Here is a 27,861-nt window from a genome sequence, read left to right as displayed (position 1 = left end):
GACTCAATGAGTCCAAAGAGGGAGGAGAAGGAGGAGGAAGAGGAAGAGGAGAAGCTCAGGTCAAGTCCGTTCTCACGATTGCTATAACGAAGAAATCCGGCAAGATTACCCTGGGGAATTGGCAGTTGGTTGACCGACCGACTAGAAAAGACCCCAGTAAGGAGGTAGCCGAGGCCACGCAGGCTATCTCAATCCAGAAAGGAGAGGGGGGGGAGAAGGGCTTGGGCAGGCGAAGGTGCAAGGGGGCCCGGTGGTGATTCCGTTTGAGAATCTGTTTCTAAGACCTGCTACGCAGCCGGCAGAAGGAGATATCATAGTCACTGACAACGATCCTAGAGAGATAGCGAAATGTATCTGGGCAGTGATGTTTTAGATATAGCCCTACTGAGGTAATAAGGTCACAAATAGATCTACCGCCCTCATGTATTCTATCCTTCTACTGTTTAGCCTGTTTGTCATATGTTTTTATCATGGTTTTTACTATAGCTTTGGTCATAGTTTTTGTGATATCTTTCGTACTAGTTTTGATACTGTTTCCCCAAATATCTTTTATCTACTTTGTGCCCTCTAGAGCATGTAAGGGGAGACAGAGGCCATAAGAAGGGTGTTCGTAGGTTATGTCTAGTGAAATAAAGAGGCTGAATTCCGCATTCGCTGCGAATAACAAGACACAGACATGAAAAGAAAAGTAGGGACCAGGAGAATCAGCCCGTATCCACCGTCGACGTAGCTACAGCCATCCCACTTGCCCTGTCCAGTGCCCTGCTTTTGCGCTTGTTCTGCTTCTGCTTGAGCCGATACTTGGCGGCGGCAACTCTCTCTGGGGAAAGGAGGGTGCTTTGTACACCAGATAGGCCCTGCCGTTGACCAGTTCGATCGCCCGCTGCGATTGTGTTGCCAGAATAATTTTCCGTGTACGCGACAGGCAGGCCGGATATCGAGTCCAAAGTCGATTTGATATGGGGCCGAGGTCGATGGACCCGGCCAGAGGTGTCGGCCTCGCGCAAACCGAGAGTCCGGTGCGACCGCTGTCCCTGTCCGCTGGGCTGATTTCTGGTGTTGAGGTATCCCAAGGTCTTGAGTGCCAAAACATCTGGAGGCGATGAGGGCGGGAGTGGGTGCAATGCGATAGGATGAGATGCGTGCTGTGGCTTTGGAAGAATTTCGTTCAGGTAGTGCGTGACTTCGTCTTCGTCGGCGGCAATGTCTCGCGTGCCATGTCTTCCATCCATCACGCTTGTTGTGGTGTTCTGGCTGTGCCGCGTCTCTCGTGCCTTGGAGCGTGGGCTAGGGCTTGGAGGGCCGTCCAAATCCTCGGTGGCGTCTTCGCCCAGTTCGTGTGCATCTTGTTCAGCAAAGTCGCATGTCTCCACATCTGCGTACTCTTTGCGCGGACTCAGAGACCGTCGATTATGAGATCGGAGAGGGAAGCGCTCGGCTGCGTTGCCGCCCAGCCTCATAAGATTGAGTTGATTTTGCAGGCGGCGGTGCTCCTCCTCGAAGTTGTTTCTCAACATCTCTTCCGATTCGCGATGCTCCTTGGAAGCCGTCTTGAGCCGTTCTCTATACTCCTGAATCCGAGCCTCCAGCTTTACTTCTCTTTGCTTCAGTTTCGTTTCCTTGTCCTTGCGCCGACCCTCGTATCTCGACATCTCTTGTTTGACTCGTGCCAGTGTCTGCTTGAGAGTATTATTCTCGTTCTCCAGCGCCTGTGCCTTTTTCTCTGAGCTCTGCGCCAGGTCCTGAAGCGTGCTGAGGTCCGACTGTTGGCGCTTCATCTCTTCAATCTTGGCGTTTGCCTGCCTGAGCTCTTGCTGTGCTTTGAGTAGCTCGTCCGAGGAATTTTCTGAATGTGATTTCCCTTTCGGTTGGGCGGTAATATCTGCCACTTCGCCGCCCAGGACATCATGACGCTCCAGGACTTTGCGCAGAGAAGTGACCTGTTGCTTGTATTGCAAAGCAAGGGCAGTCTGCTTGGAGAGATCCTGGACCAATTCCTCCTTGTTTGCTTTCGACTCTTCTCCCACCATAGTAGAGGCAAGGCGCGAGACCTGCCGCTCCATCTCAGTCACCTTCTCCTCTTCCTCTCTCAACTTGTCTGCCAGTCGTAGCGCTTCGGTATCTTTCTTGCGGGCATAAGACTTGGCGATTGACCGGTATTGGATCAGCTTCTTGATTTCTTGGTTGGTCCTGACTCGGTAGTTATCGAATTCAGTCTTCCAGTACTTGCCCGACTCCGAGCGCGGATCCTCCAGGTTGAGTGTGATGTCTTCATTTGCCGGCTCTTCCTTCGATCGGGACGGGGACCGTGTAGCTGGTTTTGCATCTGACGAGCTCTCTTCCTCCGAGTCCGACTCGGCATTCTTCGACGCGTTGTCGCGTGCATCCAGCAGGGTTTGGGTCAGCTTGCTTCGCGGCTTTTTGCCGTCCGACGACCCAGACATCCATTGCGCAGTGATATTTCCTGCCGGATTCGGTGGAGTTTTTACCACTTTGCTCGATAGGCTATCGCGTTTTCCTTCGTTGTCGACGACGCTTTCGCCAAAGGAGACTGTTTTGCGCCGGTTCGATATTGTGCCAGGAGTGACCAAAATACTTTTCGTGGGAGATCCCGGGGCATTGTTTGCGGCATCGTCGTCCGCAGGTCTCATATCCTCTGTTTTCTCTGCAAGTGGTTGGACCGAGTCGCTTTTGCTGTGTTGGTGGTTGGCTTGTTTGGGCTGTGACGCGCGACTCTCATCCGCCTCATCGCCACCGGGTGTTCCAAACAGCGCGCTCTTAAAGGCGCGGATTGCAAACACGGGAGCTGGGGTCTCGGGGGGTTCGGCCATCTTGGAGTCTGTAGAGAAAGATCGGGTGGTTAGTACCTAACGAGCTTCGCCGAGTCTTGACGTGGCAATTCCAGGAACACCAACCTGCAGCACGTGTATTCTGGTCACTTCCCATCCAATCCAACATTATGTCCAAGTCTTGAAGGCAGAACACGAACACCAAAAGGGGAAAGGAGGATTTGTTTACGCGAAGGCGGAACGGCGCGCCGATCGCTGCTTATCGATAGCTCATGGCCTCCTCGGCTCAGCCTCTGCAAATCCGTCGACTCACTTTCAAGGTATACTAGCTCCATTGGCGTTCCTAGGTCACTGAACCAACACCGTTCGCTGTTGGTCTAATTCTAGAGACGGCAATCTCCGGCCTCTCTAGGCAGCACACCCGCAATGACTCGAATCTGCCAAGGAATCCGGTGATATTTAAGGACTGACCGCGCTTCTTGCTGGCCATTCTGAACTTCATTCTCAATCTACTGCTTTGACTCTGCTGCTTTCTCTTCTCCAACCATGTCTATCCTGAAATCACCCTTGTGCCTGGCTGCCAGCGCCGTGGGAACAATCTTCGTGGCATTTGGTGTCAACGCCGTTCTGCGACCCGATAATGCCCTGACATTTTTCGAATTCGAACCACCTGCTGCAGCGACAGATAAGAACATGGTAGACAGCCTCATGGCTGTCTACGGTGTCCGCGACATCTTTATGGGCCTCGCAATCTATGCGGCGGCCTTCGTGGGGACTCGTCGGTCCCTGGGATGGACCCTGCTTGCCGCCAGTGCGGTAGCCTCTGCCGACGGGTTCGTGTGCTGGACTCATGGTCAGGGCGAGTGGAACCACTGGGGATATGCGCCGATGGTCGCGGTGCTCGGAGGTCTGTTGCTCGGCTTGAGCGACAAAGCATGAGGCCGGTTCTCTTTGCATACCCTGGCAACCGCGGATGCAGCAGCCTGACAGAACTGACTACTGCAAGGACAATTTGCATTGAAGCTGGTGGCTTCGACAACTCATGGCTATACGCACATACCCACTGTTGGGCATAAAAGAATGGGCGTATGGTGGATTCGACCTTGATTTTTTTGTTGTATGAATAGTAAAACCTTTCTCATTGGCAAGCCCAGTCGTCCTTTTGTAGCCATAGCATATGAACCCAATAGTGGACCCATAGTGTTGGGGTCCACGCCTGTTTTGGCCGATGATACTAAGCACCGCGCTATCGATAACTGTCAATCTGACCGCCTGTTTCCACTTGGAAAAAAACACCCCTCTTGCCCATGGGCTTCTTATTCTCCATGCTGTGCGACACTCTGGGACAGATGTAGGGCGATTTCGCTCCATGCGCCATGTCTCCCAAGCAGAGAAGAAAGCGCGAGAAGAAGCAAACCTCGTCCGACTCGTCCTCGTTGACATCCCCCGTGGTCGCAACCACCAATTACCGTGAAATCCACCAGACCGAGGCGGAAGCCTTACGATCCATCTATGGCGATGACTTTGAAGATGTTGAGAATCGGCGGTCGGCGTGGCAGGTACGTGCAGACGTGTGGGGGCAAGCTGTCAGCCCCAGCAGATAGCTAACTCGGGGTTGTGGCTCGTGCTCTATGTAGCAATCCTCCGACGTGACCTTCAAGCTACACCTACGCGCCTCCTCCAATCCCGATGTTCGTCTAGTGTTGTTGGTCGAGTTGCCCGCGACATACCCCAAAACCGTTCCCAATCTCTTGCTCGAAAACCTGGACGATCTTCGTGATGGTGCCCGCTCCCGCATACAAGAAATTTTGCGCAATAAGCCCAAGACCCTCCTGGGCAGTGAAATGATCTATGAGCTGGCGGTGTCAATCCAGGATGTGCTGGAAGATGTCGCTCAGGCTCAAGCGCAGGACAAGGACCTACCCAGTCTGGAGGAGGAGCGAATAAAGCAGGAAGCCGCTGCCATTCAACGAGCCGAGCTGGAAAGAAAGGAGGAACTTCGGAAGCAGGAGGCTGCGACAGCTGAGGAAGAACGCGCTTTGCATGAAATGCTCCAAGATAAGCTCCGACAGCGGACCCAGGCCCGCATGCTGAGACGAAAGAGTCGAACGAGCGGAGTCGAACCAGGCGATCTAGTCGATCTCGCAGACAACCCCCCCGGAGCAATCTCTTTCGATCCACCCCTGGTGGTGAACGACACCGACGAGCAACCGCTGGTCTTCCGGGCCATCCATGGCAAAACCCTATTGCAAAGCAAGCAGGGCAAGAAGACTTTCACTGTGAGACCTGTCGTCGCCGAGAGTCGCTGCCATGTTCCACTTCTCGTTCTCAAGGAGATTTGTTTGGACGAGAAGGGGTCGGATAGTCTAGCATTTCGGGAGCAGATGCGGTCCAGCGAAGACAAGTTGGAGGGTCTGAAGCGACTCCGACACCCAAATCTTGTTGAATTTGTGGGATTCAAAATCGATCGCCCGCCCAGCCACTATGACAAGTCCTGGACCGTCTTTGCTCTATTAGGGCATGCGAATAAGGGCTCACTCTCCGAGCTGCTTGATATCGTGGGAACTATCGCCGCTGAGACAGTCCGTGGCTGGATGATCCAGCTCCTAGAGGCACTGGAGTTTTACCACCGCAGCGGGCTTGTCCATGGAAACATTCACTGTGGTCGGGTGATGCTGTTCCGAAATTCTTCAGGAGGGACTATTGTCAAGTTGCAATCCAGTGTGGAAGAGGCCTTGCCGGATCCGCCTGGGGGAAGCGTTCCTTGACCACGTCCAAGTCGCCACTATGGTTGCCCCCAGAAATGACGCAGGAGAGTACTCCCTCTACGATGAAGACAGATGTCTGGGATCTGGGCATTGTCTTGCTTCAGATGGGCTTTGGAAAGGATGTTTTACTGCGATATACTTCAGCTAATCAGTTGATGGTGTCGATGAGACTTTCGCCGCCGCTTCAAGAATTACTTCGTGAATTCTTTCGCCCAGATCCAAAGAAACGCCCGACAGCCTTCCAGCTCCAACCATCCGAATTCTTTCGCGTGGACGCCCCCTTGACAATGCGTGACCGGTCCTCGAATTCGGTCTCTTTACAAAGACGGCCCCGCCTTGATTCTTTCGGGGCAATGCCGGCTTTCTCGCGATATCACCAAGACTTTGACGAGGCGGGTCGCCTGGGCCGTGGCGGTTTCGGGCAGGTCGTGAAAGCTAGGAACAAGCTCGATGGTCGTTTCTATGCCGTCAAGAAGATCTCGCAAACTTCCGCTGCCGCGCTGAATGACACGCTCTCGGAAATCATGCTGCTATCGCGATTGAACCACCCTTATGTCGTCCGGTATTATACCGCTTGGCTTGAAGAGGAGCTCGACAATGACTTGAATCAAATCGAGGAGGAGGCTATCTCATCCACTGAAGGTGACCCATTTGCCGGTCATGACCACGGATTCAGCACCGGTGGCCTTGATTTCATCAGCTCCAGCGGATACCCGAAAATCGAATTTGCTGCCTCTGACAGTGACGACGAGAACGAAGGAACGATATCAGACCAGGGCCATGGAACCGCGTCCGACACGCACGAAACGGGTAGCGTAGAAGACGCCGAGTTCAGTCGAGCGAGATCCGGGTCGTATGGCCGGCCTGTCTTGACTACACTCTACATTCAGATGGAGTATTGTGAGAAACATGTGAGTAGGTTCCAGATTCCATACGTAATCACTTATCTAACGGCAATTTCTAGACGTTGCGTGACTTGATCAAAAATGGCCTTTACGACGACATTGATCGTTCCTGGCGCTTGTTCCGTCAGATTCTGGATGGCCTGAGCCACATTCACAGCCATGGCATCATACACCGCGACTTAAAGCCAGACAACATTTTCATTGACGTTGCGAACAACCCTCGCATCGGTGACTTTGGTCTTGCTACCAGCGGACAGTTCACGACAGCCGTGCGTTCATCCGCAGCGGCTGACTTTGAAGAGAACTTTACTCGCAGTCTTGGAACGACATATTATGTCGCTCCGGAGATGAAGTCTGGAATCTCGGGACAATATAATGACAAGGTCGATGTGAGTGTCTCCCTCTTTCCACTGCACCTTGTCGGAATATTCACAAATGTTAGATGTACTCCCTCGGCGTCATATTCTTCGAAATGTGCCATCCATTGCCGACAAGCATGGAGCGCGATCAAACCCTTCGAGCGATTAGAGAAAAGAACCATTTTCTCCCACCTACTTTTCACCAGTCCGACAAAGTCGTCCAAGGTCAGATTATCGAGTCGCTGTTGAGCCATACCCCAAGCGAGCGCCCTTCATCCTCCGAGCTTCTATCCAGTGGGAGAATTCCTCTTCAGGTTGAAGAAGAGACCTTCAGACGGGCAATCGTGCATTTGCTATCAGACCCAAACTCTCCCGACTATAAGAAAATTCTGTCTGCCATCTTTTCTCAATCCCCTCAGAAATTCGAAGATATTGCCTGGGATATGGACTCACACGAGTCTCCTGCGGCAAGCGAGTTGCTCATTCAGGGATTGGTAAACAACAAGTTAACCTCAATCTTCCGGAGACACGGCGCTGTGGAATCAGCAAGGCAAATGCTCTTCCCACGCTCCCAGCATTATCCTGCCGGAGCTGTGCGCCTACTTGATGTGTCTGGTAATCTTCTTCAGTTACCATTTGACCTTACGGTCCCGAATGCGCGCGCAATTCCTCGCCAAGACCCCTCGCTAGAGAAAACGTTTGCCTTTGGCACGGTTTATCGAGAGTCCACCCACGGCAGTGAACCTCGGACTCACCGTGAAGTGGATTTTGATGTGGTGTCTTACAACACTCTGGATCTAGCACTGAAGGAGGCAGAAGTGATCAAGGTCCTGGACGAGATCATTGAAGAATTCCCACCCCTGCGCTCTACTCCAATGTGTTTCCTTGTTAATCACTCTGATCTACTTCAACTTATCATGGAGTTCTGTCGCATTACTCCTTCACAGATCCCGTTGGTGAAGGATGTCATCAGCAAGCTGAATGTAGGGAAATGGACGATGCAGAAGATCGGAAGTGAGTTGCGTTCCCCGGCCATTGGGGTTGCCTCGACTTCATTAGACGACCTAGCTCGGTTCGATTTCAGAGGTATGTGATTTGTATCCTTTTCGTCCCATCTCTGCTAATTCCGAACTTCCCAAGACTCTTTGAAAGGGACACAGCGCAAGTTGCAGATTATCATGGAAGGGACTGAATACGCGGAGCGCATTGCCCCTATATTTGCGCGCCTGAACGTGCTCATGACCTATCTCCAAAGCTTTGGCGTGAAACGCAAGGTCTATGTCAATCCGCTCAGTAGCCTTCATGACAGGTTCTACCGAGGCAGCGTGCTGTTTCAATGTATCTTTGACAGCAAGCGGCGAGATGTGTTTGCGGCCGGGGGTCGATATGACCGATTGCTCCACGACTTCGCGCCTAAGGTCTTGTCCAGTCGACCCCTGGGACATGCGGTTGGGTTTAATCTGAGTTCGGACCGACTTGGCTCCGCCATGGTCGACTACTTAAAGGCCAAGGCTGCATCGAGAGACTTTGAAACGAGCACCGAGCTCTACTGGACCACCCGCAGGGTATGTTGCTCCCTTCTGCTCTATGTCACCTTTCGATGCTAATGATTCACCCCGAATAATAGTGCGATGTCCTCGTCGCTAGCTTTGATGCAACAGTTCTCCGCACCACTGGTGTCAAGCTTATCGAAGATCTCTGGGCGAACGACATCAGTGCCGAACTCGCAGTGGATGCATCGTCACTTGAGGAGCTCCTGTCCAAATACCGAGAACACAACCATCGCTGGATTGTCATCGCAAAGCAAGACAGCAAAGAGCGTGGGTTCAAAGTGCGGAATCTCGTTCGCAAAGAGGAACTCGACCTTCGCAGTTCGGAGCTTGTCTCTTGGCTTCGAACGGAAGTGCATGCGCGCCATCACCGCGAGGGGACGGCTGATCCGCGCCAGTCTCGTCTGCCGGGCCAACAAGATACATTCATGTCTCAGGACAGGGCGAATGATGTGCGCATTCTGATTCCGCACCACCGAAGCAAGAAGACCAACCGTAGGAACATTGTGGAGTCAGGTCAGTTTTCAGTTTTCTCCCGTTTGCTGCCAATCCATACTATCCATTTTACTGAAACCCATCTTTTAGCTCTTGTCCGTTCCAGAGAAGTCGCCGAGGATGCCCGCAACGGCCCCGTCGCAGCCATCGACACCCGCGACGATGTCCTCGACTCTATCCGAGACACGCGGCTGTCTGATCCAGACAGCTGGCGCACTGTCATTCAGAACGCGCCGCTTACGGAACGCAAATACCTCAACCAGGTGTACGAGCTGCTCAGCGATCTGGCTATCGAAAGCCGCACCGGCGAGACCTCGGAGTCTTATACCAATGCGTTCATCTATAACTACCGCACGGGCTCTTGCGTGTATTATGACCTCGGACGCAGCGACCGATGATTCTTTGATTTATTTACAGAGGGGAAATTGGGGGGGGGGGGGGGGTTTCTGTCAGGAATATTGTTCGTTTTTGTGCATATGGGAGTGGGTTCGTGTGCATTTCTTGCGGCTGGGCGGTTGTGCTTTTTTCTTCTTTCCTGCTTTCTTTCTCTTGTCTTTTTTCTGTACATGTCTGATTTACCTCCATCTCCTCTCATGTGTTGGCGAGTGCTCGGGATGATACCCCTTGTCATGAATGATGTATTGAAGATTTACGAATAGCGAATAGCGAGCATGGTGCATGTGGAGGAATGGGATCATCTTTTGAGAGAATAAGAAAGGAAAGGTATCGCTAGTATTGTACATGACAAAGATCACCAACATCACCAAAGAGAAAAAGGGTAGGCGCAGAATTCAGTCGCTGTCGTCACTCCCGTAGCCTACTAACGGCCCTCCAGCTGGTTTAGGTGCCGCTTGCGTCGAAACTGTTCCACCAGCGAGCCCCTGCAGTGCTGCAACAGCGGAGCTGGAGAAGATGCCACCGTACTGCGCGGGTGCTTCGGGCACAGGGGCCGGGACAGCTTGCGCCGAAGCAGCAGCTTCAAGAAGAAGGGGCTGGTCGGGGGCCTCGATTTCAGCGGGAGCAGCAGCAGCACCGGACCCGGTATCTTCCAACTGGCGGGTACGGGCATGCCACACGTCGTCGGGAACATCGTAGCCCTGCAGACCAAAGCTGCCCTCGATCTTCTTCCGTTTCTTGGCCTCCGGGTCACGGCCCTCGATCTCGGCGACGAAGGCGGCGGGCAGGGCGCGGCGCACGGCCTCGGCAGCCTGTTCTTCCAGGCGGCGGGCCTCGCGCTTCTGCGCGAGCGGGTTGGGGTCGACGGTAGCCCAGCGCACGTTGAGGATCTCCTCGTGATCGAGGCTCTGGTGGGACATGGCCTCCTTGGCGAATTGGGCGTTGGCCTCGTTGGTGTAGGTGACGAAGGCGACGCCGCGGCCGGTCAAAACTCGCGTGCGCTCGATCTGACCCCATTCGGCGAAGTGGCGCGCAACAACCTCCTCGATGTCGTCGGTGACGTGGATGCGGCCGACGTAGAGCGTGCGATTCTGGCGCATGAACGATCCCACACCGCCCATGTCGTCGCGGTAGTCACTAAACCGCTCCCGCCCGAAGCAGTCCACGTTGGGATTGAACAGGTCGTGCAGCCCCGGCAGCCGGTGCAGATACTCGCACTCGGGGCCCTTGTGACATGTGCCCATTGCGAAAAACAAACAGAAATATGATCCCGGCACCCGGTCTGCCCGTGTGTATCCGCTGTCCTGCGCGACATTGCACCGCCCCGGCGCCGGCTGGTTCGACTGATATTTGTCTTCGCGGTCGCCGCCCGACCATTTGTTAAACCAGATGTTGAAGATTGTGCCCGTCTGTGGCGGCGGTTCTGACTTCACGACTGACGGGTCCACCTGTACTCGGGCTGGTCGCTTCTTGCGCCGGATGATCTTCTTCGTCTTTTTTGCTGGCTGCAGCTGTTGCTGCTCGCCTTCCTGCGCTCTATCTTCGGTCTCGACCACGGCTATCTCGTCGTTGTTGGGCTCGGTCGCACCTGGTGTTGGACTGGGAATTTCTGCCGGTGATGGCTCGGCGACTGGGGACTTTGCCATGGCTGTAGGGGTTTATGTGAAGAGAAGAAACGAGCGAGAGCTGAGAGAGCGCGGCAAAAGTCGACGTCGACGCGATTATGTAAGGCTTGGCAGGTGCGGGATTTCGTTTTGCGGCGCAAATTGATCGTCTGTTTGATATTCGCCTGCGAGTGTCGGATTCGGCCAGTTCTTGCGCTTTGGAGATATTCCTGCACTCAAGAAAATCTGCAGCAGTTACACGAAATCAATTACTCGGTAATCCTCCAGGCGGAACGCCTCAAACACCGACAAGATGGTGAACATCACCGAGAAGATCAAGGAGTATGTACCTCGACCATGCTTTCAAATCGCTTGGCTTGCTCACTGGAAATTGTATAGGATCGAAGATGAGATGCGCCGGACGCAGAGTAAGTGCCCGTAAAATCTCGTCCATGCCGGTGCTAACAACTGCCCCGCAGAGAACAAGGCGACAGGTACGATGATCTTTTGAATGTGCAGCACTCTGACCACAATTGATCTAATGATGTAATTCAGAATATCACTTGGGTCTATTGAAAGGGTAAGTCCCCCTAATATTCTTGTCCCTGAAACCAAAATATCTACCAAAAGACTCCAGCTAATTCCCCTCCAGAAAGCTCGCCCGCTTAAGAGCCCAGCTCCTTGAGCCCACAGGTGGTAGTGGCGGCGGTGGTGCCGGATTTGATGTTAGCAAGAGCGGCGATGCGCGTGTGGCCCTCGTCGGGTTTCCGTCCGTCGGAAAGTCCACGTTTTTGTCGAAGATCACCAAAACTAAGAGTGAGACCGCGGCATACTCATTCACCACGTTGACAGCCATCCCGGGTGTTCTTGAGTATGGCGGTGCTGAGATCCAGATTCTCGATTTGCCTGGTATCATTGAAGGTGCCTCAGAGGGCAAGGGACGTGGCCGGCAGGTGATCTCTGCTGCAAAGGTGAGTATTTGAACTATCAAACCGCCCAAAAAAGAATACAGGTGACGTGCTGACAAATTTCTAGACGAGTGATTTGATTCTGATGGTTCTGGACGCCACCAAGCGTGCTGAACAGCGAGCACTGCTCGAGGCTGAATTGGATGCCGTGGGCATTCGGTTGAATAAGGACCCACCGTGCGTGACAACTTCCATTTCGCGAGACATTCAGTGACTGACCGGTGTCTTCAGCAACATCTACATGAAACCAAAGAAGGCCGGCGGTATGAAGATTACTTTCCAGACACCACCCAAGAACCTGGACGAGAAGATGATCTACAACGTGCTCCGCGACTACAAAATCCTCAACTGTGAAGTGCTGGTGCGAGACGAAAACGGTATGTTGGAACCATTGATCTTTTTTTAAGCCCGAGATGCCTAATACTGACTTTGATACCTGTACAGCTACGATCGACGACTTTATCGATGTGATCATGAAAGACCACCGCAAATATGTTCGCTGGTAAGCCGACCCAAACTACTATTCGATATTGTGCTTTCACTCTCCAATGACTATCTATCGTATTCACTCACACTTTACTCCCAGTCTGTATGTCTACAACAAGATCGACAGTGTCAGCCTCGAGTTCCTCGACCAGCTCGCCCGCGAGCCGTACACAGCCGTCATGAGTTGCGAGCTCGATCTCGGGGTCCATGAGGTCGTCGACCGCATATGGAAGGAGTTGCGGCTCATGCGACTGTACACGAAACGGTAAGATCTCCAGGCTCTTGTTCCTCCCATTTTGTATCCCCTCGACGCTTGGACGGATCTGTCTCTACTTTACACCTTATTACGGACATGTCCTAACAAACACCTCTCTCTACAGGAAAGGAGAAGATCCCGATTTCAGTGAAGCCCTGATCGTGCGCAGGGACTCCAGCATCGAGGACGTGTGCGACCAGATCCACCGCACGCTCAAAGAGACCTTCAAATATGCGCTGGTGTGGGGTGCGAGCGCGCGCCATGTGCCGCAGCGCGTGGGACTGGGCCATATGGTTTCGGACGAGGATGTGGTGTCGATCGTGGCGAAATAAGAATGTGCCGGCAGATGAAGATGCAAAGATGGGTATGATGATGAAAACCTTAAGGTGTCGAACTACGACTACGACAGAACTTGACAAAAAAAAGAAGAAATATAACAAAACTCTCTAAATGTTTGATGACTGGCATGTTTTCTATACCCGAATTTATAGACAAAAAATAGAACAATTTACCCCAACTTCAACACACCAGAGTTTGGACAAGGTCCTAAAATGATAATCATGATAATAAGCAAAAAACCGAATGAACTCCTTTCAGCACATCAACAATATATTTACGCCGAAGCGGCAGCGGCGGCGGCAGCGGCCACATTCTGCATGCCGACGGTCGGCTGGACGCCCACACGCTCCTTGGCCAGCAGGTCAACCAACAGAGGGCTGGGGCGGCTGTCCCGCTGGGGGTACAGACCGGCCTGGCTGTTCTTGTACTTGAGCACACTGTCCAGGTAGATGTCGAACAGGTAAGACGAGTCCAAGGGGCCACCCTTAGCCTCGGGGTGGAACTGGGTGCTGAAGATCGGGCGAGACTTGTGGATCATGCCTGCAAGGGAAATGTTAGTGATCATGTTATACATTAGATATTCTCCAGACGAGACTAACCTTCGTTGCTCGAGTCGTTCAGGTTGGTGAAGTACGGCTTCCAGTCCTCGGGCAGGGTCGCGGCATCGACAGCGTAACCGTGGTTCTGGCTGGTGATGTGGCAGCGGCCGGTGCTGAGGTCCAGAGCGGGGATGTTGTGAGCCCGGTTACCGTACTTGAGCTTGATGGTGCGGCCGCCGGCCGCCAGAGCCAGCAGCTGGTGACCCAGGCAGATACCGAAGATGGGCACTTGGGAGGTCTCCATCAGGCGCTTGAGGTGGTAGACAGTATCCTGGCAGTGGGTGGGGTCACCGGGGCCGTTGGAGATGAACACGCCGTCAAAGTGGTGGGCCACCTTGTGGATCGGGTAGTCGAAGGGGAACACGGTAACGCTAGAGCCCCGGTTGACCAGGCTGCGCAGAATGTTCTCCTTGACACCGCAGTCAATGACAGCGACGTGCGACTGGGGATCGGCGGCACTGATGTGAAAGGGCTGTTTGGTGCTGACCTGGCGCACCAGGTGGATCTGCTCGGGGTCGGTGAAGGCCTCGTCCTCGTTGGCGTCGTACTCCTCGCCGACAGTGATACGGGCCAGCGACGAACCCTGCTCACGCAAATAGGTGACAATGGCACGGGTGTCGACACCAGAGATGGCGGGAACGCCCTCCCGAGAACACCATTCGCCCAGACTTTCGACGGCCGTCCAGTGGCTGTATTGTTCGGCGACGTCAGCGACGACTACACCGGCCGCCTGCAGGTTGGGCGATTCAAAGTACTTCAGAAGACCGCTGCGGTCTTTCTCGGCGGACGGCACACCATAGTTGCCGATCAGGGGTTGGGTAAAGACCAGGATCTGGCCACGGTAGGAAGGGTCGGTGAGGGACTCGGGATATCCGACCAGCGAGGTGGTGAACACTGCCTCGCCAGAGATGTTGGAGCGGGCACCGAACGACTTGCCGGTGAAAATCGGGCCATCACGGATAGTGAAGGTAGCGGGCTCCAAGGCGGTGCGCTGGCGGACCGTGGCCATGAAACGGGTTTGCAAAGGCTGCTTCATGGTGGTGAAGGCCGAGGCCCGAGCAGGCATCGCCTTGACGAGGTTGACGAACATGATGATTTTTTTTTGTATAGAAATTGACCAAAGAGAAGAAAAACGTAATTCGGAAGTCAATTCAGTTAATGGAGGCTTTCCAGAGGTGATCTATACCAGAGGGGGTCAGTTCATGCTAAATCACCACGGTGGAGATGAAATCATACCCGAGATGTAGTCCTGGGAGGTGAAGATTGAAGGTGCCAAACACATAAGCGCGACTGAGGGGATGCCAGTCAGCAGTTGGAAAGGGGTGAATCAATTGTTAGAAGTACATGGAGAGAAATTGGTAGACTTGAAGATGAAGGCGAAGAAGAGAAAGGAAGGGAAGGACAATCGAGACGAAGAGGTTTTCCGCCCCGACTCAGTGGGCACGTGCCGCCTCACCGACTTTGTTTGGATCGACCAATCAGGGACCACGGAATGCCACTATCGGCCTAGTTTGATGCGATCGACTGATAGCGATTATACGACCGTACAACGAACGAGATGCACTAAAATATCTGACGGGCAAAGCAACAGGCAGCTTTATAGCCGTCCTAAATCCTACGAGGTCAAACTAGAGAGATATTAATATCAGAAGAAAGCGGATTAGCTACTAAGGACCTTCTATTTTTTTTTTTTTTTTGATTTAATTAGCGAAATTGTTGAATAAATAATAAATAAAGAGAGAAATTTTCGTATCGGTGTGGAGGACCAATCGAGGGGACGGCCATCTCCTTATTGCCTTGTCTACCTTGTTACCCACGAGAACAAAATTTTCACCTTCAGTATCTTATAGCTCTCCTCGTGTCCGCTTTCTTTTGTTCCAGTCTAAGTACCTGTTCCGCTCGGTATATCCCCCCTACTCTTTGAACACTATACGATACAAACTCCCGCCCCAGGTGAACTAAAGGCGCCACGTCGAATAAATGCCCTAGGGTAATTAAAGGATCTTGAGGTGGCGTCAACGCCCCCTCAAATCCTTATTCCATTCCGCATCATGCATCTTTTGAAAACAATCTTTCGGTACTTTTTGCCGTCTCTGCAGCCGCAGTACCTATACCCGAGATTTCGCGCGATGCTGCTGCAAATGAGACCTTCAGCCTTAAGTCCCTTGCGGGCCGCGTTGAGAGAGACATTCAATTGATTGGCCCAAAAGAGCCTCAAACAGGCCATGCAAGATGCTAGTGAGACCATGGCAGTGAGAGGAGTGGAACTTGAGCTTATTGTCCAGGGCGGCGCCGTGAAAGTTCTACTAGGAGACCGACAACGCACGTCAGATATGGATTTCATCGCCACGAGCTATGTCAGCGGTCCCGGGTATTCTGAAACGCTTGACAACCTCAAGCGCGGGTGGAAATTTGCGTACACTCAATCACTAGACAGAAGTGAAGCGATCGATTCGAAGTGGGTCGACAATTCGATCCAATTCTTCTTCCACGGCAAGCCCAAGCTTTGGCAAAAGTACAAGTCGGAGACTCTCAAGCAAAACTACGTGCTTTCAGATGCGGGAATAGATGAAGATGATGGCACTGGTATCCGGTTTATATTGTGACGGACCGCCGAGAGTAACAGTGAAACTTGATTTAGAAACGACGAGTTGAATGACTGTCCTGCGCGCCCCGTTGACGCTGGACTGTTGGGGAATGTAAGAGGTGGATGTCCGAGGATAACGTTCGCACCAAATGATGTCATGCCAGGTACCAGCGAGGGAGCTTAAATGCCCAAGTTTGCCAAGACCAGACTTTCTATACTTCCTCGGCTGATGTCGCCCATGCCCCCCCTTATAGTGTATTGTATATCACAAAGGAGCCGTTACAGTTTTACTCTCAACCCACTCATCCTTGGACCCACAGATTTTCAAAATAGATATGGCCGACACACTAAAGATTAGGATGTTTAAGTCTTGGACTGGTCCCTCACTCAGCTCCCCTACACCTCTATCTGCACATCTATAAATGTCATGAGAGAGATAAAACAAGAGTGCCTATGAATTGGCTCATTCTTTTAATTTCCTTTTATGCTCCTTTTCCAGTCCGTCATACATCTAAGTAATATTATCTGCTAACCTATCATACCAGGATGACAAGTCAGAGCCAAATCAGAAAGAGAAAGCCAGGCCAGGTCCATCTATGTGAAATTGGAAAAGAATTGTCCCACGTCGGTACTTTCCATGCGCTCAAATCGACCCAAGACATCCCTCGGCTTATTTCTCTGTGCTACCCGCCACGCGGATGAGCTATTAAAAAAAAAAAACAGATTAGTCTAGCAGGACGGAACATTTCAGTAAAGGAAGACAAGGTGTACATATAAGAGCCCAAGCCTGAACAAAGTAGACACCCAAAGAGTCTGACTCCATACGAAAAAAAATAGTAGCCCAATGTTCGCCTCTCGATGCCTCCTCATCGCCCTGGTGGCAATCCTCCTCCCCTCCACCAGCCTCAGCGGGGCCATTTTCTCGACATGGCCAAGTAGCAACCCACAAACGCCTCTCGAGGGGCCCGGGTGTGACGGATCGGGGGTGGTTGACCCAGACGGACGCTGCAATGGCAACGGACTCATCGACAACCCGGCACCGCGGGACCGCGAGGGATTCAAGTTCGAGAACCCGTCGACGGACTGCGAGTACGTGTCGCAGATGCATATCTGGGATTCGTTCAAGGATCTGGAGAAGGACATGACCAAGCTGTTTACGTTGATCCACAAGAACGTGAGCTTCACGGTGGTTGGTCACCACCCGATTGCCGGGCATTACTTCGACCTGATGCATTTTTATGTGAATGCGCTGCGTCGCGTGAGCGTGCTATTCTTTGACCATGCCGACAAGTTCGAGATTCACCCTCAGGCTATTCATGGTGGGTGTAATAGTCGGTGGTCAGTGCAGGAGGTCCAGTTCAAGGGTGTGATGAATTCTGGTAGGTACTGCCCATTCAGGTACCTTGTCTGCAGGGTTTGACCCAACAAACAGGTGATGATTTCGATATTGTCAACGTGTGGGTGACGCGATGGTACCGGGGCCAAATGGTCGAGATCCGCACGTATATCGACGCCGCGCGAATCATGGAGGCCCTGCATAAGAATGAGATCTGGTGGAATAGCACTACCTTTCGTGATAACCACCAGTTCATGCCTGGACCAGCAGGCATGCCAGACATTAAAGCGTTGGAGGGTCTAATGGGATATCCTGATGGGAGCAAATACGACGACTGAGATGCGATGAGATGGCGTGCTACCTGGAATATTCCGCACGGGAATTTCGATGCGTCAAAGCTCTTCAGAGTTGGATGATGAAGTGGACTGAGACATAATTAGCGCAGTGATCAGACCAAGTATAAATCCAAAGTGGCCATCATTTAGCCTCGATGTACATCTCCCTACAGTTGGCGCCTTGGCAGCCAGGAGACTTCTTGCCAAGTTGTTGCTCGAGAACTACTTCCACCTGGGGAAGTTGTCATCACCACGGCTGTCATTCATGAGTCGGGATGAACACCCCGCTGTTGCTTGGCAGCCGATAAACCTGCAATTCACCGAGCCTGCCCATAGAATCCCCGACAATGTCCGACTCCACACCTCGCAAGCGCTCACGCCTCGCCTGCACCTCGTGCCAGGCCCGCAAGCGTAAATGCTCGGGAGAGCAACCGTGCAGCACTTGCGCGCAGTCCGGGGTCGACTGTCAATACAATGCGGCTCGCAAGAAGCGCGCGCGGTCCGACGGCCTGTACTGGGCGAGTCTTCCAGCGCTCGACGATCAACCACTTACCACAGACAGCTCGGCAAACATTGTCCCTCACACGGCTGGCACCAGTATTGCAGGTAGCACAACAACCCCGACTCATCATACCCGTTTCAATGACTCAGGCCGTGCTGGTCAGTCTCTCGAGGCCAATTCCGGGGCGGCGTTCGTGCGCAAGCTCGGGCTGCGCATCGACCCGGCCCATGCACCGCGATTGCAACTGTTTGCGTGGAATGTTGGCGAGCGGCGGTTCTCACCAGCGCTGTCCTCGCTGCCTGCTTCGGCACCGACTGCGTCGGCCATCACGAAGATCATCTCGCAGGAAGAGATGCGGCGTCTAGTGGCGATCTACTTCGAAAAAGTCGACCCGTGCTACGCCTTCCTAGACCGCAAGACTGTGCTAGCGCACATCGCTACGCGCTGGCCGGGTTCGTCGGCGTTACCGGCTGCAGAGTCGACGGAGCAATCCTACGACGCGGTGCTCTGCGGCGTTGCTGCCTTTGGGTACCTATTCTCGCGGCGCGAGATTATGGCGACCGAGCTGCGGCTCATCGAGGCCGCTCGCCTTCTCCTGGAAAAATGTGTTCTGTCGGCGGAACCGCCTTCGATTGATATGGTGACTGGCTGGGTGCTGCGCGTTGCGTACTTGCGCATGACGGCCTCGCCTCACGCCGCATGGATGGCCAGCTGCACGTTGATGCACCTCGTCGAGGCAGCAGGCCTGCACCGTGAATCACCACACCCTGATGCAGCCATTCTGCTACCCAGCTCATCTACTGAGACGCATACCAGTGCCGGGAGCAACGCCCACGCAGATAACGACACGGCTAGCACCACCAGCGACCCCGATACCCGCCGCCGAATCTTCGGGATGGCCCGCCACCTCAACACATGGATCTCATTCGATCTCGGCCGATCACGAGTCGTCTTGCACGACGCAACCGCGCAACCACCAACAGCACGAGTCCGCGGCCCACCACTGTCCGCACCTCACGGCCCACGCGCAGACCTCTTTCACCTCCTCCCTCTCTCCGAAAGCCTAGACCCGACAGGACCAACACCGCAGGATCTACCCGAACTCGAGACAGCACTCAGCGCAGCACTGGACCTCGCATATTCGGAGCTCTCACTGATCCTAGTGCAATGCAATCTAATGCTCTGCATCTACCGCCGATTACGGGCCCTGAACGCCCATGCCCCACTGTCCACCCACCTCCTTGACCGCGTCCTCACACTAGCAGGTCGCGGACTGCGCGCCGCCAGAGGCATGGTGGCGTCGACGTGCCCTTGGCACCAGGTCGCCAACGTGCCCTTCCAGGTCGTCTGCACGCTGCTGGCCATCGACAACCGCGCCGCGCTGGCGCTACTGCCCGATGCTATGCGCACACTGCGCGAGGTCCACGCCGCATACGACACGCCCGTCATGCGCGAGGCGTATTCCACAGCCTATCTGCTCGTCGCGCTGCACCAGCGCCGTAAGGAAGATGATACGCGAGCGCTGGCGGAGATCCTGCGGGCCAATTCTGGTGCTGCGGCGGCGCCGGACCATGATCCGTCACGTTCGCCGTCGGCATTCCGGCGCGAGACGTCGTTGCAGCAGCAGCAGCAGCATCATCATCATCGTTCGTTGGAAGAGTCTGAGGCACCCGTCTCGGATGCGGAGCTTTCGTGGCTGGGCGATCTGATGATTGATATGCCCAGTCTGCAGAATTTCGATCTCGATCAGTTTCTCATGACGGATGTGCCGTGGCCGTTGCCCGAGATGGGGATTTAACCATTTTGGAAATAGTAGATAGAATGTGTATATTGGTGGATGCAACTTAGAGATACTTCTATGGGTTGTGTTGTTGATATGATGAATCCCACGTCAAAACGCCATGTCCCAACAATGCCTGTGATATAACCAGTGATACCCAAATAGCCAGATGAACCAAGAATCAATGCGTGTCAATGTAAAAGAAGTTCATTGCTTCTTTTCATGCACGGCCTTAGCCCGTCTCGGGGCAGCACCTGATCCCACACCCGAAGACCAAGCAACACGAACCAGCCGCCACAGTACCCACAAAAACCCAAGCACGATGACAGCACAAGTGCCCAGCTCGATATTCCGAGCCTGGAACAGGCCATCGCTCTGGAGGCGCAGCACAGGCACATCCAGATCCTCGACGAGACGATCGGACGAGGGATGCAGCTGGTAAAACAAGGTACGCGGGCCAAACAGCCCGTCCCAGCCCAGATTCGCGCGTTCAAACGGGTTGACGCCCATCTTGGTGTCGTCGTCAGAAGTGCACGCCCAGAAGACGACCGGCCAGGGCACATGGGTGGATCGATAGCCGGATTCGGAGGGCTGTAGGTACCGGAGATGGAGCGGGATGGTGACGGTCCAGTTAGACGAAGTGGATGTAACAGCAACCGAGTCCTCGGAAGGAGTCGCGAGCTCGAAGAGCCAGTTTGAGCCCCAGCGTTGCACGACCCAGTCCGGGGCTTCGAGGTCTGTTTCACCTGCGAAAGCGCGTAGGCCGACTAGGTTGTGCGATTCGAGGAAGAGCGGGTCGGTTGTCGCGAGCTGGTACTGGTCTCCGAATACGGTGGAGGGGAGCGTGAGGTATGTGTGCAATGCGCAGGTTGTGTCTTGGGGCGCGGGGGGTCGCTTGAGAGAAGACCGGGGCATTGAGATCGACATGGTCGGATGAAGACCAGTTGGGGGAGGGAACGAGACTGTATAGCTCCCAGGTTCGGACAGGGGGTGATTGCGGGAGGGGAATGAGAACATGGTTGGCTCTTTCATGAGATTAGCATGCTCTTCAAAAAGCATACAATGAGGGTTTCAAGCACATACTGAATTTCTTGTCCTTTCCAACGACTGCCAATATCCCGCCCATCTTGATCTCCTCGGGCTCAATGCCCTTCTCCGCGCCCAAGAGACCAAATTCGATTTGGTCTGCTTTAGAGGCAGGCTTCTTAATCTCTTCCGTCCAGCCACCCTCCGGCGAGCTGGCCCACAGGCCCGATACAGTCAAGGTGTGCGATGTGTTATCATAGTCGATGTCGACGGAGTCTGCCGAGAGCAAGGAATCGGCATGGTCGTGGCACTCGGCGCTACCGCCTTCAGTCTGATGGCAAGCCGTGCGCCGGATGAACCCGACGAGGGATTGTAGGGAGGGGAGACGAGTGTAGAATTGGAGGGAGGTGGAAGCACCGAATTTCGTCGAGAGGGGCGGGGGCGTGATGAACGAGTCCTGGAGTCGGGATCAGCACAATGAAAAGGCAGCAAGAAAGTCATTGCGCTCAATATCGCATAGAATGACATGGATGTGGTCAAGTACCTCTGGTTTCGAGCAGTCCACCCCGTATTGATCCCCTTCACTTGTCCCAAACACCGTGCGGAGCACCTCGCATAATGCCTCCCTGTCACATAGCCGGGTCAGTTGAACAGCGGCCAGATGCCTCCACGGGACATTTCCGACTCACGTAGGTTGATCTGGTGTGGCAGGTGTAAAATGCACGTGGAGACCAGGCGACACTCGACTTGCGAACGGCGCGACAGCGTCGTAAGGCCGTTCCGTCGCCCATCGGAGGTGGAGCCCGCGAGATTGTTGAAGGACGGTCCGAAGCTGATTTTCCCAAGCAGTCAGTGTCTACAGTCCCATTCAAGTAAATTCATAAGCTAGTTTCCTTCTCACCTCCTCCGGAAGGTCGTCGAGTTCGATTGTGATGCGGTCCTCGCGTGCGGCATCCAGGTCGCGGATAGAGAGACCGGTTGAGGCGAGGTTGGCTTGGTGTGGCTCGAACGGCGCGTCCGGGCGCTGGACATAGGTGATTCTCCTCTTCATGATTCTCGCGGGCGGGCAAAAGTAGAGTAGAGAGCTACAGCGGAAGAGGTGGTTTCTCCAAGTCGAGGTTCTCCGCATTCCCCAAAGCGGTTTAGGCTAAGTACATTACGTGCCTCGCAACTCTCACCTGGTGACCTCTTGCATTGCACCGTGCAAAATCAACCAAAAAAAAACTATTTGAATGTCGTTGCTGTCATGAAATACCACCCAAGAAACCGCTCACACCAACGCCGCATGTATGCTAAATAACAAAATAAACGGAAATCACGGCAGAATGTCTTTGAGAACGTCCTTCTGGGTCGCGGTCAGGCTGCTGGGGAACTTGACATTGGTGCGCACGACAAGGTCACCGCGCTCGTTGGGCGACTTGGAGATCACCATGCCCAGTCCTGGGTAGTGTTCTTCGTGGCCAGGCTGGGTCGGGCCAGGCTTTTGGACGCGGATGGATTTGCCGTCGATGGTGCGCACGATGCGTTCCCACCCTGTCAGTGCTTCTTTGAGGGTGAGTTCGACGGTGGTCACGAGATTGTCTCCCGAGCGCTTGAAGACAGAGTGTGGAACCTGCCGAGAGGGGTCAAGTTAGCAAGTATTCCATGGTAAAGAAAACAGAAGGGAAACATACCTCTCGAACAATCAGATGCACATCTTGCCGGCCGCCTTCTTCTTGGTCGCCAATGTTCTTGTACTTGATCTTGGAGCCGGCGCGGAGACCGGGCTTGATGTTGGCTTCAAGCGTCACCTCGTCGACCTTGCGTTTGCCGCTCGGATCGAAAGTCTTGCTCTTTGTCTTAACCTTCTTGGAGGTACCCGTGAAGATCTCCTCGAGGGTTAGCGGCAGGTCCTTCTCCACAACGGTCGGTTCGGGCGTCGGAGCGCGGTTCGATTTCTGCGAGAATCCAGCTCCCGGGCGGCTGCGAGGGAATCCGCCGCCACCCATTCCACCACCCATTCCACCGCCGAGCATGGAGAAGATGTCGTCATCTAGACCACCCATGCCTCCTCCACCGCCACCGCCTTTGGCGAAATCTCGGAAGATATCGTCGGCGTTGCTAAACCGGAATCCGCTGGCACCGCCGGGGCCGGTAGAGAAATGGAACGAGCGACCTCCGCCACCAGGCATGCCGCCGAATGAGAATCCACCCGGCATGCCTCCTTCAAACCCGCCGGCACCTGTGGGACCGCCGCCGCCCGGCGAGGGCGGAGGACCGCCTCGGAGAAGGTATTCGAGGCCGAATTGGTCGTAGACCTTGCGTTTCTCGGGATCAGAGAGCACCTCGTATGCTTGGGAGACATCTGTGTAACGAGCGTCAGTCGACTGGAACTGGAACGGGTAGAGACATTGTGGGTAATTTAGACAATGCACTAACCTTTGAATTTCTCAGATGCCTGAGGATTGTCCTTGTTCTTGTCTGGGTGGTACTTCAATGCTGCCTTCCGGTAGGCCTTTTTGATCTCCTCCTGCGAGGCATTGGGCTTGATACTCAAGGCATCGTAGAGCTTGGTTTCGGCAACCATTTTGTGCGGGGTAGAATTGGGCTGCACCAAGGATGGGTTGAATTGGATCCAGAATGGAGAAGAGTAAGCGTGAGAGCTTAAGAACCAGAGCTCTTCTCTCAGCAGAAGAGGCTGTTCTGAGAGAAAAGAGGGGGTTCTCGAATGGTGTAGAAGCTTTGGTGAGGAGACGGAGAGAGGATGTGAGGAATATAGAGGGAGGGCGGGAATGAATTGTGCAGATTGCAATTTTATGCACGCACACACGCAGGTTTCAAAGAGGATGAAGAAGAAACCAGGATCTCCGAGACTTGGAACAGAAACTTGAAATGTCCACACGCTGGAGTTGCCCGTCTCCAGGTGAGTGACGTGTGACGTCGACCGAAGCTTCGAGAAGCTTCGACGATGCCACGATCACCGCCCAACTCACAGAGTGCGTCGAGCAGTTTCACAACCAGGAGAGGATCTCTCTCTTACTCCTTCCCTGCTTCAGCTGGACCTCTGAGTGGTGATTTTCGGGAGGGTGTCGGCGTGCTGGTGGTGTGGTCCATAACATCATCGGGTGGAGAATGCTCCACCGGCGTTTGGCTGACCGACTTGGTCCGTGCTCTCCAGGTCTATGATTTACATCGACAACGCGCTATCTGAAGCTACCTAAAGAGGATCTCTTTTTTGTCCTTAGATATGTTGTTCAATGGTGTTTTCACTGGTATTCAAATGCTTGAAGGCCCTTAGATTTCTTCAATCAGGGACATACTTAGGACCAAGTATACACAGGCTTACACAATTCAGTTCCTCAGTTTCTTTGAGATGCATTCTGCCAGATAAATAGCATATTGAAGGAAAATAGATTTGTATTAACGACGTACGCTTGACGCAAGAATCAAGAAAGGATTGAAGTAGTCTTACTCTAAGCTCTGCATGGCGGTTGGCCATATCCACGAAAGCAACTACCAGATGGCCAAAATCGAGGACTCCAAGTCATGCTAGCTACATTCAGCGAGAAATTCTTACTTATAATCTACCTATTCATAAAAGGTGTGATAGATTAGATTAGATCAACCGAGACACTCTAAATAGTCTATCTAGGTGGACAACTGTCTACCGATGGGAAGACTCCTTCCCCATGACAACATAATCATGAACCCGCGCAGTGCCATTGACAACACTGGCAATCTGCTCTTTAGTGCACGAGGACTGCAGCGAAAGGATGTAGCAGAGAGGGTCCGGGCTCTCGGGGACCTTGTTCTTGATATGCCAGGTGGACGCAGGGCCACGAGTAGAATAGGAGGTATTAACAACAGTATTAATCTTCCCCGTGGCAATATCACGGTTGAACAACGCCCGGTGGAAGATCTCGTACGCCGTCTGCGGCTGGTAAGCCGGCACCTCGTGGCCGGCCTCGTAGATACGTGCAAACGAGAAGTTGCCATGCTGCCGGACCTGGCCCCCAACATACGAGGAATTCGTGCGCAGCGGCGCATACCCAGCATCACGGAATGCCGCTGCCTCAGCATGCTTGACGCCCAGACTAACCTCCTCGCCGCCGATCCAGTTACAGGCGTAGTCGCGGTCCCCGTACACCAGGGCGACCTTGATGCCCGCGTCCAGCACATACGCCAGGTCCTCGAGGTACCCTCGGACGTCAGAGCGCGGGTAGTCACCCGTAGACGAGAACGCATAGTAAACGCTCTCAGCAGACTCGGTAAAGTTGATCGGCACGCCCAGTGCACCCTGCACCCAGTGCTGGTTCAGATAGCCCAGGAAGTACGGCGGCGGGAACGGGTCCGGGTCCTTGTGCGTGATGTCGTAGTAGCCGCGGCCCGCATACTCGACGTACGCGCCCTCGACGTTGTTGCTGCAGAACTGGTCCGCCTTGTGGCAGGCCTTGTTAACGGTTTCGTTGCGCCCGTACATCCGTGGATCGCCGTCCGCGGCCAGCGCGCGGCAGTGCTTGATCTGGTCCTTGCAACCACCGGGGCGGCTCCACGCGTGCATGGCCTGGTCGTAGACGGTCTTGTTGATGGTCTCGACGCCGTAGGTGTTGTTGTATGCCATCTGCGGGTATGAGGGCTGTTGCACGAGAAGGTCGATGCAGCCGTTGATGATCCCCAGCGTGTCGAGATGGATGTAGTGCAACTCGCCCGGCTTGCTGAGCTTGCCGCTGGCGATCTTCTCGTTCTGCTCTTGGAAGAAGGCCGTGAAAGACGGGCCGTACCGGCCGCCGTACGACTCTGTCCAAATGCTGACTCGATCGTCACGCGGCTTGTATGCCGGGAACTCGGCGAACCAGGTCTGCGCAAAGTGCCACAGAGACCGAGCGGCATTTTGGGTGCCGTTGGCTGCCGCCTTCTGGTTTTGACTGGTGGACGTGCCCACATAGAAAGTGTTGTTCTGCTTCGGCACGCCGTGCTTATACTCGGACACGTCCCAGGCCGCGTTGATCTGATCGTAGGTGCCGTTGGTGGGCACATCGTAGCTAAAACCCACCTGGTTGGGCTGGTCAATGTACAGCATATTGACATAGTTGTTCCAGGACCAGGGGTTCAACTCGCTGGAGTTGGAGTCTTTGTTGACCCGACAGGGCCCATTCTCCTGCATCAACCCGATCATTGACGAGCTGCCCGGTCCACCATTCATCCAGATGGAGAGGGGTGCATTTTCCGGGTCATGGCGGGCTTCAAAAAACCAAAAGAAGGTGTTGATGGGGTAGTCTTGGTCAACATGCACGTCGGTCAGGGACCCGGGGGGCAGATGAACATATCCCGAGTACGACTTGACCCCGGGGGTGGTTTCGCAAATACCAGGCTATTGTGATGTTGATTAGCATTATGCAACGAAAGGCAAACAAGACCGGGTTAAAAAAAAGAACAAGAAAGAAAGAGCCAAAACTCACCTCTTTGTACGAGATCTTTACACCTTTCTGATGCTTCGACTCAACCACCTTGACTCCCTCGGGCGTGGGCGGGAAATATTGCGCCACTGCAGCACCGGCCAAAAAGGCGGCGGTGACCCAGGGCGTATAGACCATGGTGACCGAGAATCCGAGGAAATGACGAGTTCACGGACATAGGCGGAAGAGAAAGAGAAGATAGGCAACACCCATGATGTGCAAAGAGGGGGGCTGTGATTATATAGGGGGCACGCGCCAGGCACCCGAGTGGAGCAGGAATAATCGTCAAAACTAGCTGATTGTTGCGGAGAGACACTGGATTCGGAGGGATCAGCAATTGCAACAATTGGAGACGATAGGTAGGGTCCACGGGTGGGGCTGTGATGCTAATGCCTGGGTATTATTCGCATGCCCTTAGTCCTTTCCCACAAGCCCGAGTGTCTCGGTAAGACCACCCTGGAAACACACATCAGGCTATGCAAGTCACCTCTCAGTCACTATCCAGTCACTACCCTTATCGCACCCTGAGACTCGTTCCCGATTCCGGACAGCCATCGGATGTCCGCAAAAAGTGGAGCCGACGATCGCGATCGACAGCTGGTTGCGGAGCAGAATGCCCAGTTGTCACTACGCGTCGTGATAAGAGGCAATATCGAGGAATCCATTCTATTATTTAAGACAGTTTCTACGATGGCCATGAAATACAACAATCTGATCCCTTTGCAGTTCAATCTATGACCAACCGTACCCCCAAGTTCGTTCTTCGTTTCCAGTAGGGCATCTCTGCGACATTAAGAACGAGAGAGAGAGAGAGAGAGAGAGAGAGAGAGAGAAAGAGAAAGAGATCTGCTCACAACACGTGGAATAGTCTCACAAATCACCCCAAACGCCACAAGATGGAGAAAAGTCACATGGTGAAATGAAACAGATATCGTAGACGAATCTGGGCTGCATCATAGACGATATACTCCCTGTGGTAATACGCCGCAGTCTTGTCTTGCGAGGCTGTCCCGCTCTCCACGTCCGGCATCCTGATTCCCTCCAAGCCCGAGGAAACAAGTTTGGCATCGCACCATTTTTTGTGGGTTGTTTTTCCGGAAACCAGCACCGAAACAGGATTACTGGCCGATGCGGGGGTTTGGATGGCAGGGCTGCTGCTTTGATTGTTTCCCAGCTCAACTTCGCAAAGCAGCATCATAAAGCTGGCTTCTTCAGGGGTGGTTTTGCAACAGTACCTGGCTCCTGCGCCCATAACTCGCGCTTGGCAAGCGAAGGCCTTTTCTCAGAATCCTGGCAAAGTTTTCGCGGTCCGAGCCGTGCCAAAGAAGTCGGCGGATACCAACCTT

At 53.7% G+C, this 27,861-nt stretch overlaps 14 protein-coding genes across 14 annotated transcripts; 8 read left to right on the top strand and 6 right to left on the bottom strand.

Annotated features, from left to right (window-relative positions):
- Positions 1 to 6: 6 nt before the first annotated feature.
- NUU61_001832 (uncharacterized protein) lies at positions 7 to 373 on the top strand (the record flags this gene model as incomplete). Its single annotated transcript, XM_056652414.1, has 2 exons — positions 7 to 64; positions 198 to 373. 2 exons carry the CDS (start codon positions 7 to 9, stop codon positions 371 to 373), a joined length of 234 nt encoding a protein of 77 aa, XP_056513481.1.
- A 331-nt stretch (positions 374 to 704) lies between these two features.
- NUU61_001831 (uncharacterized protein) lies at positions 705 to 2,831 on the bottom strand (the record flags this gene model as incomplete). Its single annotated transcript, XM_056652413.1, has 1 exon — positions 705 to 2,831. One exon carries the CDS (start codon positions 2,829 to 2,831, stop codon positions 705 to 707), a length of 2,127 nt encoding a protein of 708 aa, XP_056513480.1.
- Positions 2,832 to 3,335: 504 nt separating this feature from the next.
- On the top strand, positions 3,336 to 3,728 carry NUU61_001830 (DUF4267 domain-containing protein; the record flags this gene model as incomplete). Its single annotated transcript, XM_056652412.1, has 1 exon — positions 3,336 to 3,728. One exon carries the CDS (start codon positions 3,336 to 3,338, stop codon positions 3,726 to 3,728), a length of 393 nt encoding a protein of 130 aa, XP_056513479.1.
- Positions 3,729 to 4,165: 437 nt separating this feature from the next.
- On the top strand, positions 4,166 to 5,557 carry NUU61_001829 (Serine/threonine-protein kinase GCN2; the record flags this gene model as incomplete). The annotated part of the gene is made up of 2 exons (XM_056652411.1): positions 4,166 to 4,348; positions 4,427 to 5,557. 2 exons carry the CDS (start codon positions 4,166 to 4,168, stop codon positions 5,555 to 5,557), a joined length of 1,314 nt encoding a protein of 437 aa, XP_056513478.1.
- Positions 5,558 to 5,592: 35 nt separating this feature from the next.
- On the top strand, positions 5,593 to 9,264 carry NUU61_001828 (Protein kinase (Gcn2); the record flags this gene model as incomplete). The annotated part of the gene is made up of 6 exons (XM_056652410.1): positions 5,593 to 6,468; positions 6,522 to 6,851; positions 6,905 to 7,907; positions 7,962 to 8,386; positions 8,449 to 8,887; positions 8,957 to 9,264. The coding sequence occupies 6 exons, from the start codon at positions 5,593 to 5,595 to the stop codon at positions 9,262 to 9,264; spliced, it is 3,381 nt and encodes a 1,126-aa protein (XP_056513477.1).
- Positions 9,265 to 9,657: 393 nt separating this feature from the next.
- On the bottom strand, positions 9,658 to 10,908 carry cwc2 (active spliceosome conformation promoter CWC2; the record flags this gene model as incomplete). The annotated part of the gene is made up of 1 exon (XM_056652409.1): positions 9,658 to 10,908. One exon carries the CDS (start codon positions 10,906 to 10,908, stop codon positions 9,658 to 9,660), a length of 1,251 nt encoding a protein of 416 aa, XP_056513476.1.
- A 271-nt stretch (positions 10,909 to 11,179) lies between these two features.
- NUU61_001826 (uncharacterized protein) lies at positions 11,180 to 12,908 on the top strand (the record flags this gene model as incomplete). The annotated part of the gene is made up of 10 exons (XM_056652408.1): positions 11,180 to 11,208; positions 11,266 to 11,294; positions 11,346 to 11,360; positions 11,422 to 11,446; positions 11,519 to 11,837; positions 11,902 to 12,011; positions 12,066 to 12,211; positions 12,279 to 12,336; positions 12,421 to 12,585; positions 12,701 to 12,908. The coding sequence occupies 10 exons, from the start codon at positions 11,180 to 11,182 to the stop codon at positions 12,906 to 12,908; spliced, it is 1,104 nt and encodes a 367-aa protein (XP_056513475.1).
- Positions 12,909 to 13,189: 281 nt separating this feature from the next.
- cpa1 (carbamoyl-phosphate synthase (glutamine-hydrolyzing) CPA1) lies at positions 13,190 to 14,604 on the bottom strand (the record flags this gene model as incomplete). Its single annotated transcript, XM_056652407.1, has 2 exons — positions 13,190 to 13,455; positions 13,515 to 14,604. 2 exons carry the CDS (start codon positions 14,602 to 14,604, stop codon positions 13,190 to 13,192), a joined length of 1,356 nt encoding a protein of 451 aa, XP_056513474.1.
- Positions 14,605 to 15,739: 1,135 nt separating this feature from the next.
- NUU61_001824 (uncharacterized protein) lies at positions 15,740 to 16,120 on the top strand (the record flags this gene model as incomplete). Its single annotated transcript, XM_056652406.1, has 1 exon — positions 15,740 to 16,120. The coding sequence occupies one exon, from the start codon at positions 15,740 to 15,742 to the stop codon at positions 16,118 to 16,120; it is 381 nt and encodes a 126-aa protein (XP_056513473.1).
- An 825-nt stretch (positions 16,121 to 16,945) lies between these two features.
- NUU61_001823 (uncharacterized protein) lies at positions 16,946 to 17,775 on the top strand (the record flags this gene model as incomplete). The annotated part of the gene is made up of 2 exons (XM_056652405.1): positions 16,946 to 17,480; positions 17,534 to 17,775. 2 exons carry the CDS (start codon positions 16,946 to 16,948, stop codon positions 17,773 to 17,775), a joined length of 777 nt encoding a protein of 258 aa, XP_056513472.1.
- A 344-nt stretch (positions 17,776 to 18,119) lies between these two features.
- On the top strand, positions 18,120 to 20,072 carry NUU61_001822 (putative C6 transcription factor; the record flags this gene model as incomplete). Its single annotated transcript, XM_056652404.1, has 1 exon — positions 18,120 to 20,072. The coding sequence occupies one exon, from the start codon at positions 18,120 to 18,122 to the stop codon at positions 20,070 to 20,072; it is 1,953 nt and encodes a 650-aa protein (XP_056513471.1).
- Positions 20,073 to 20,261: 189 nt separating this feature from the next.
- On the bottom strand, positions 20,262 to 22,131 carry NUU61_001821 (uncharacterized protein; the record flags this gene model as incomplete). The annotated part of the gene is made up of 5 exons (XM_056652403.1): positions 20,262 to 21,079; positions 21,138 to 21,537; positions 21,625 to 21,706; positions 21,770 to 21,912; positions 21,982 to 22,131. The coding sequence occupies 5 exons, from the start codon at positions 22,129 to 22,131 to the stop codon at positions 20,262 to 20,264; spliced, it is 1,593 nt and encodes a 530-aa protein (XP_056513470.1).
- A 264-nt stretch (positions 22,132 to 22,395) lies between these two features.
- NUU61_001820 (putative DnaJ domain protein Psi) lies at positions 22,396 to 23,646 on the bottom strand (the record flags this gene model as incomplete). The annotated part of the gene is made up of 3 exons (XM_056652402.1): positions 22,396 to 22,692; positions 22,754 to 23,424; positions 23,499 to 23,646. 3 exons carry the CDS (start codon positions 23,644 to 23,646, stop codon positions 22,396 to 22,398), a joined length of 1,116 nt encoding a protein of 371 aa, XP_056513469.1.
- Positions 23,647 to 24,723: 1,077 nt separating this feature from the next.
- Positions 24,724 to 26,653, bottom strand: cp1 (putative carboxypeptidase S1; the record flags this gene model as incomplete). The annotated part of the gene is made up of 2 exons (XM_056652401.1): positions 24,724 to 26,430; positions 26,519 to 26,653. 2 exons carry the CDS (start codon positions 26,651 to 26,653, stop codon positions 24,724 to 24,726), a joined length of 1,842 nt encoding a protein of 613 aa, XP_056513468.1.
- Between the last annotated feature and the right edge of the window lie 1,208 nt (positions 26,654 to 27,861).

The sequence above is a fragment of the Penicillium alfredii genome (assembly GCF_028826965.1).
Source record: "Penicillium alfredii strain IBT 34128 chromosome Unknown utg000004l_segment0_segment0, whole genome shotgun sequence".
Taxonomy (NCBI): domain Eukaryota; kingdom Fungi; phylum Ascomycota; class Eurotiomycetes; order Eurotiales; family Aspergillaceae; genus Penicillium; species Penicillium alfredii.
This window is presented reverse-complemented; position numbering and strand designations above follow the sequence as displayed.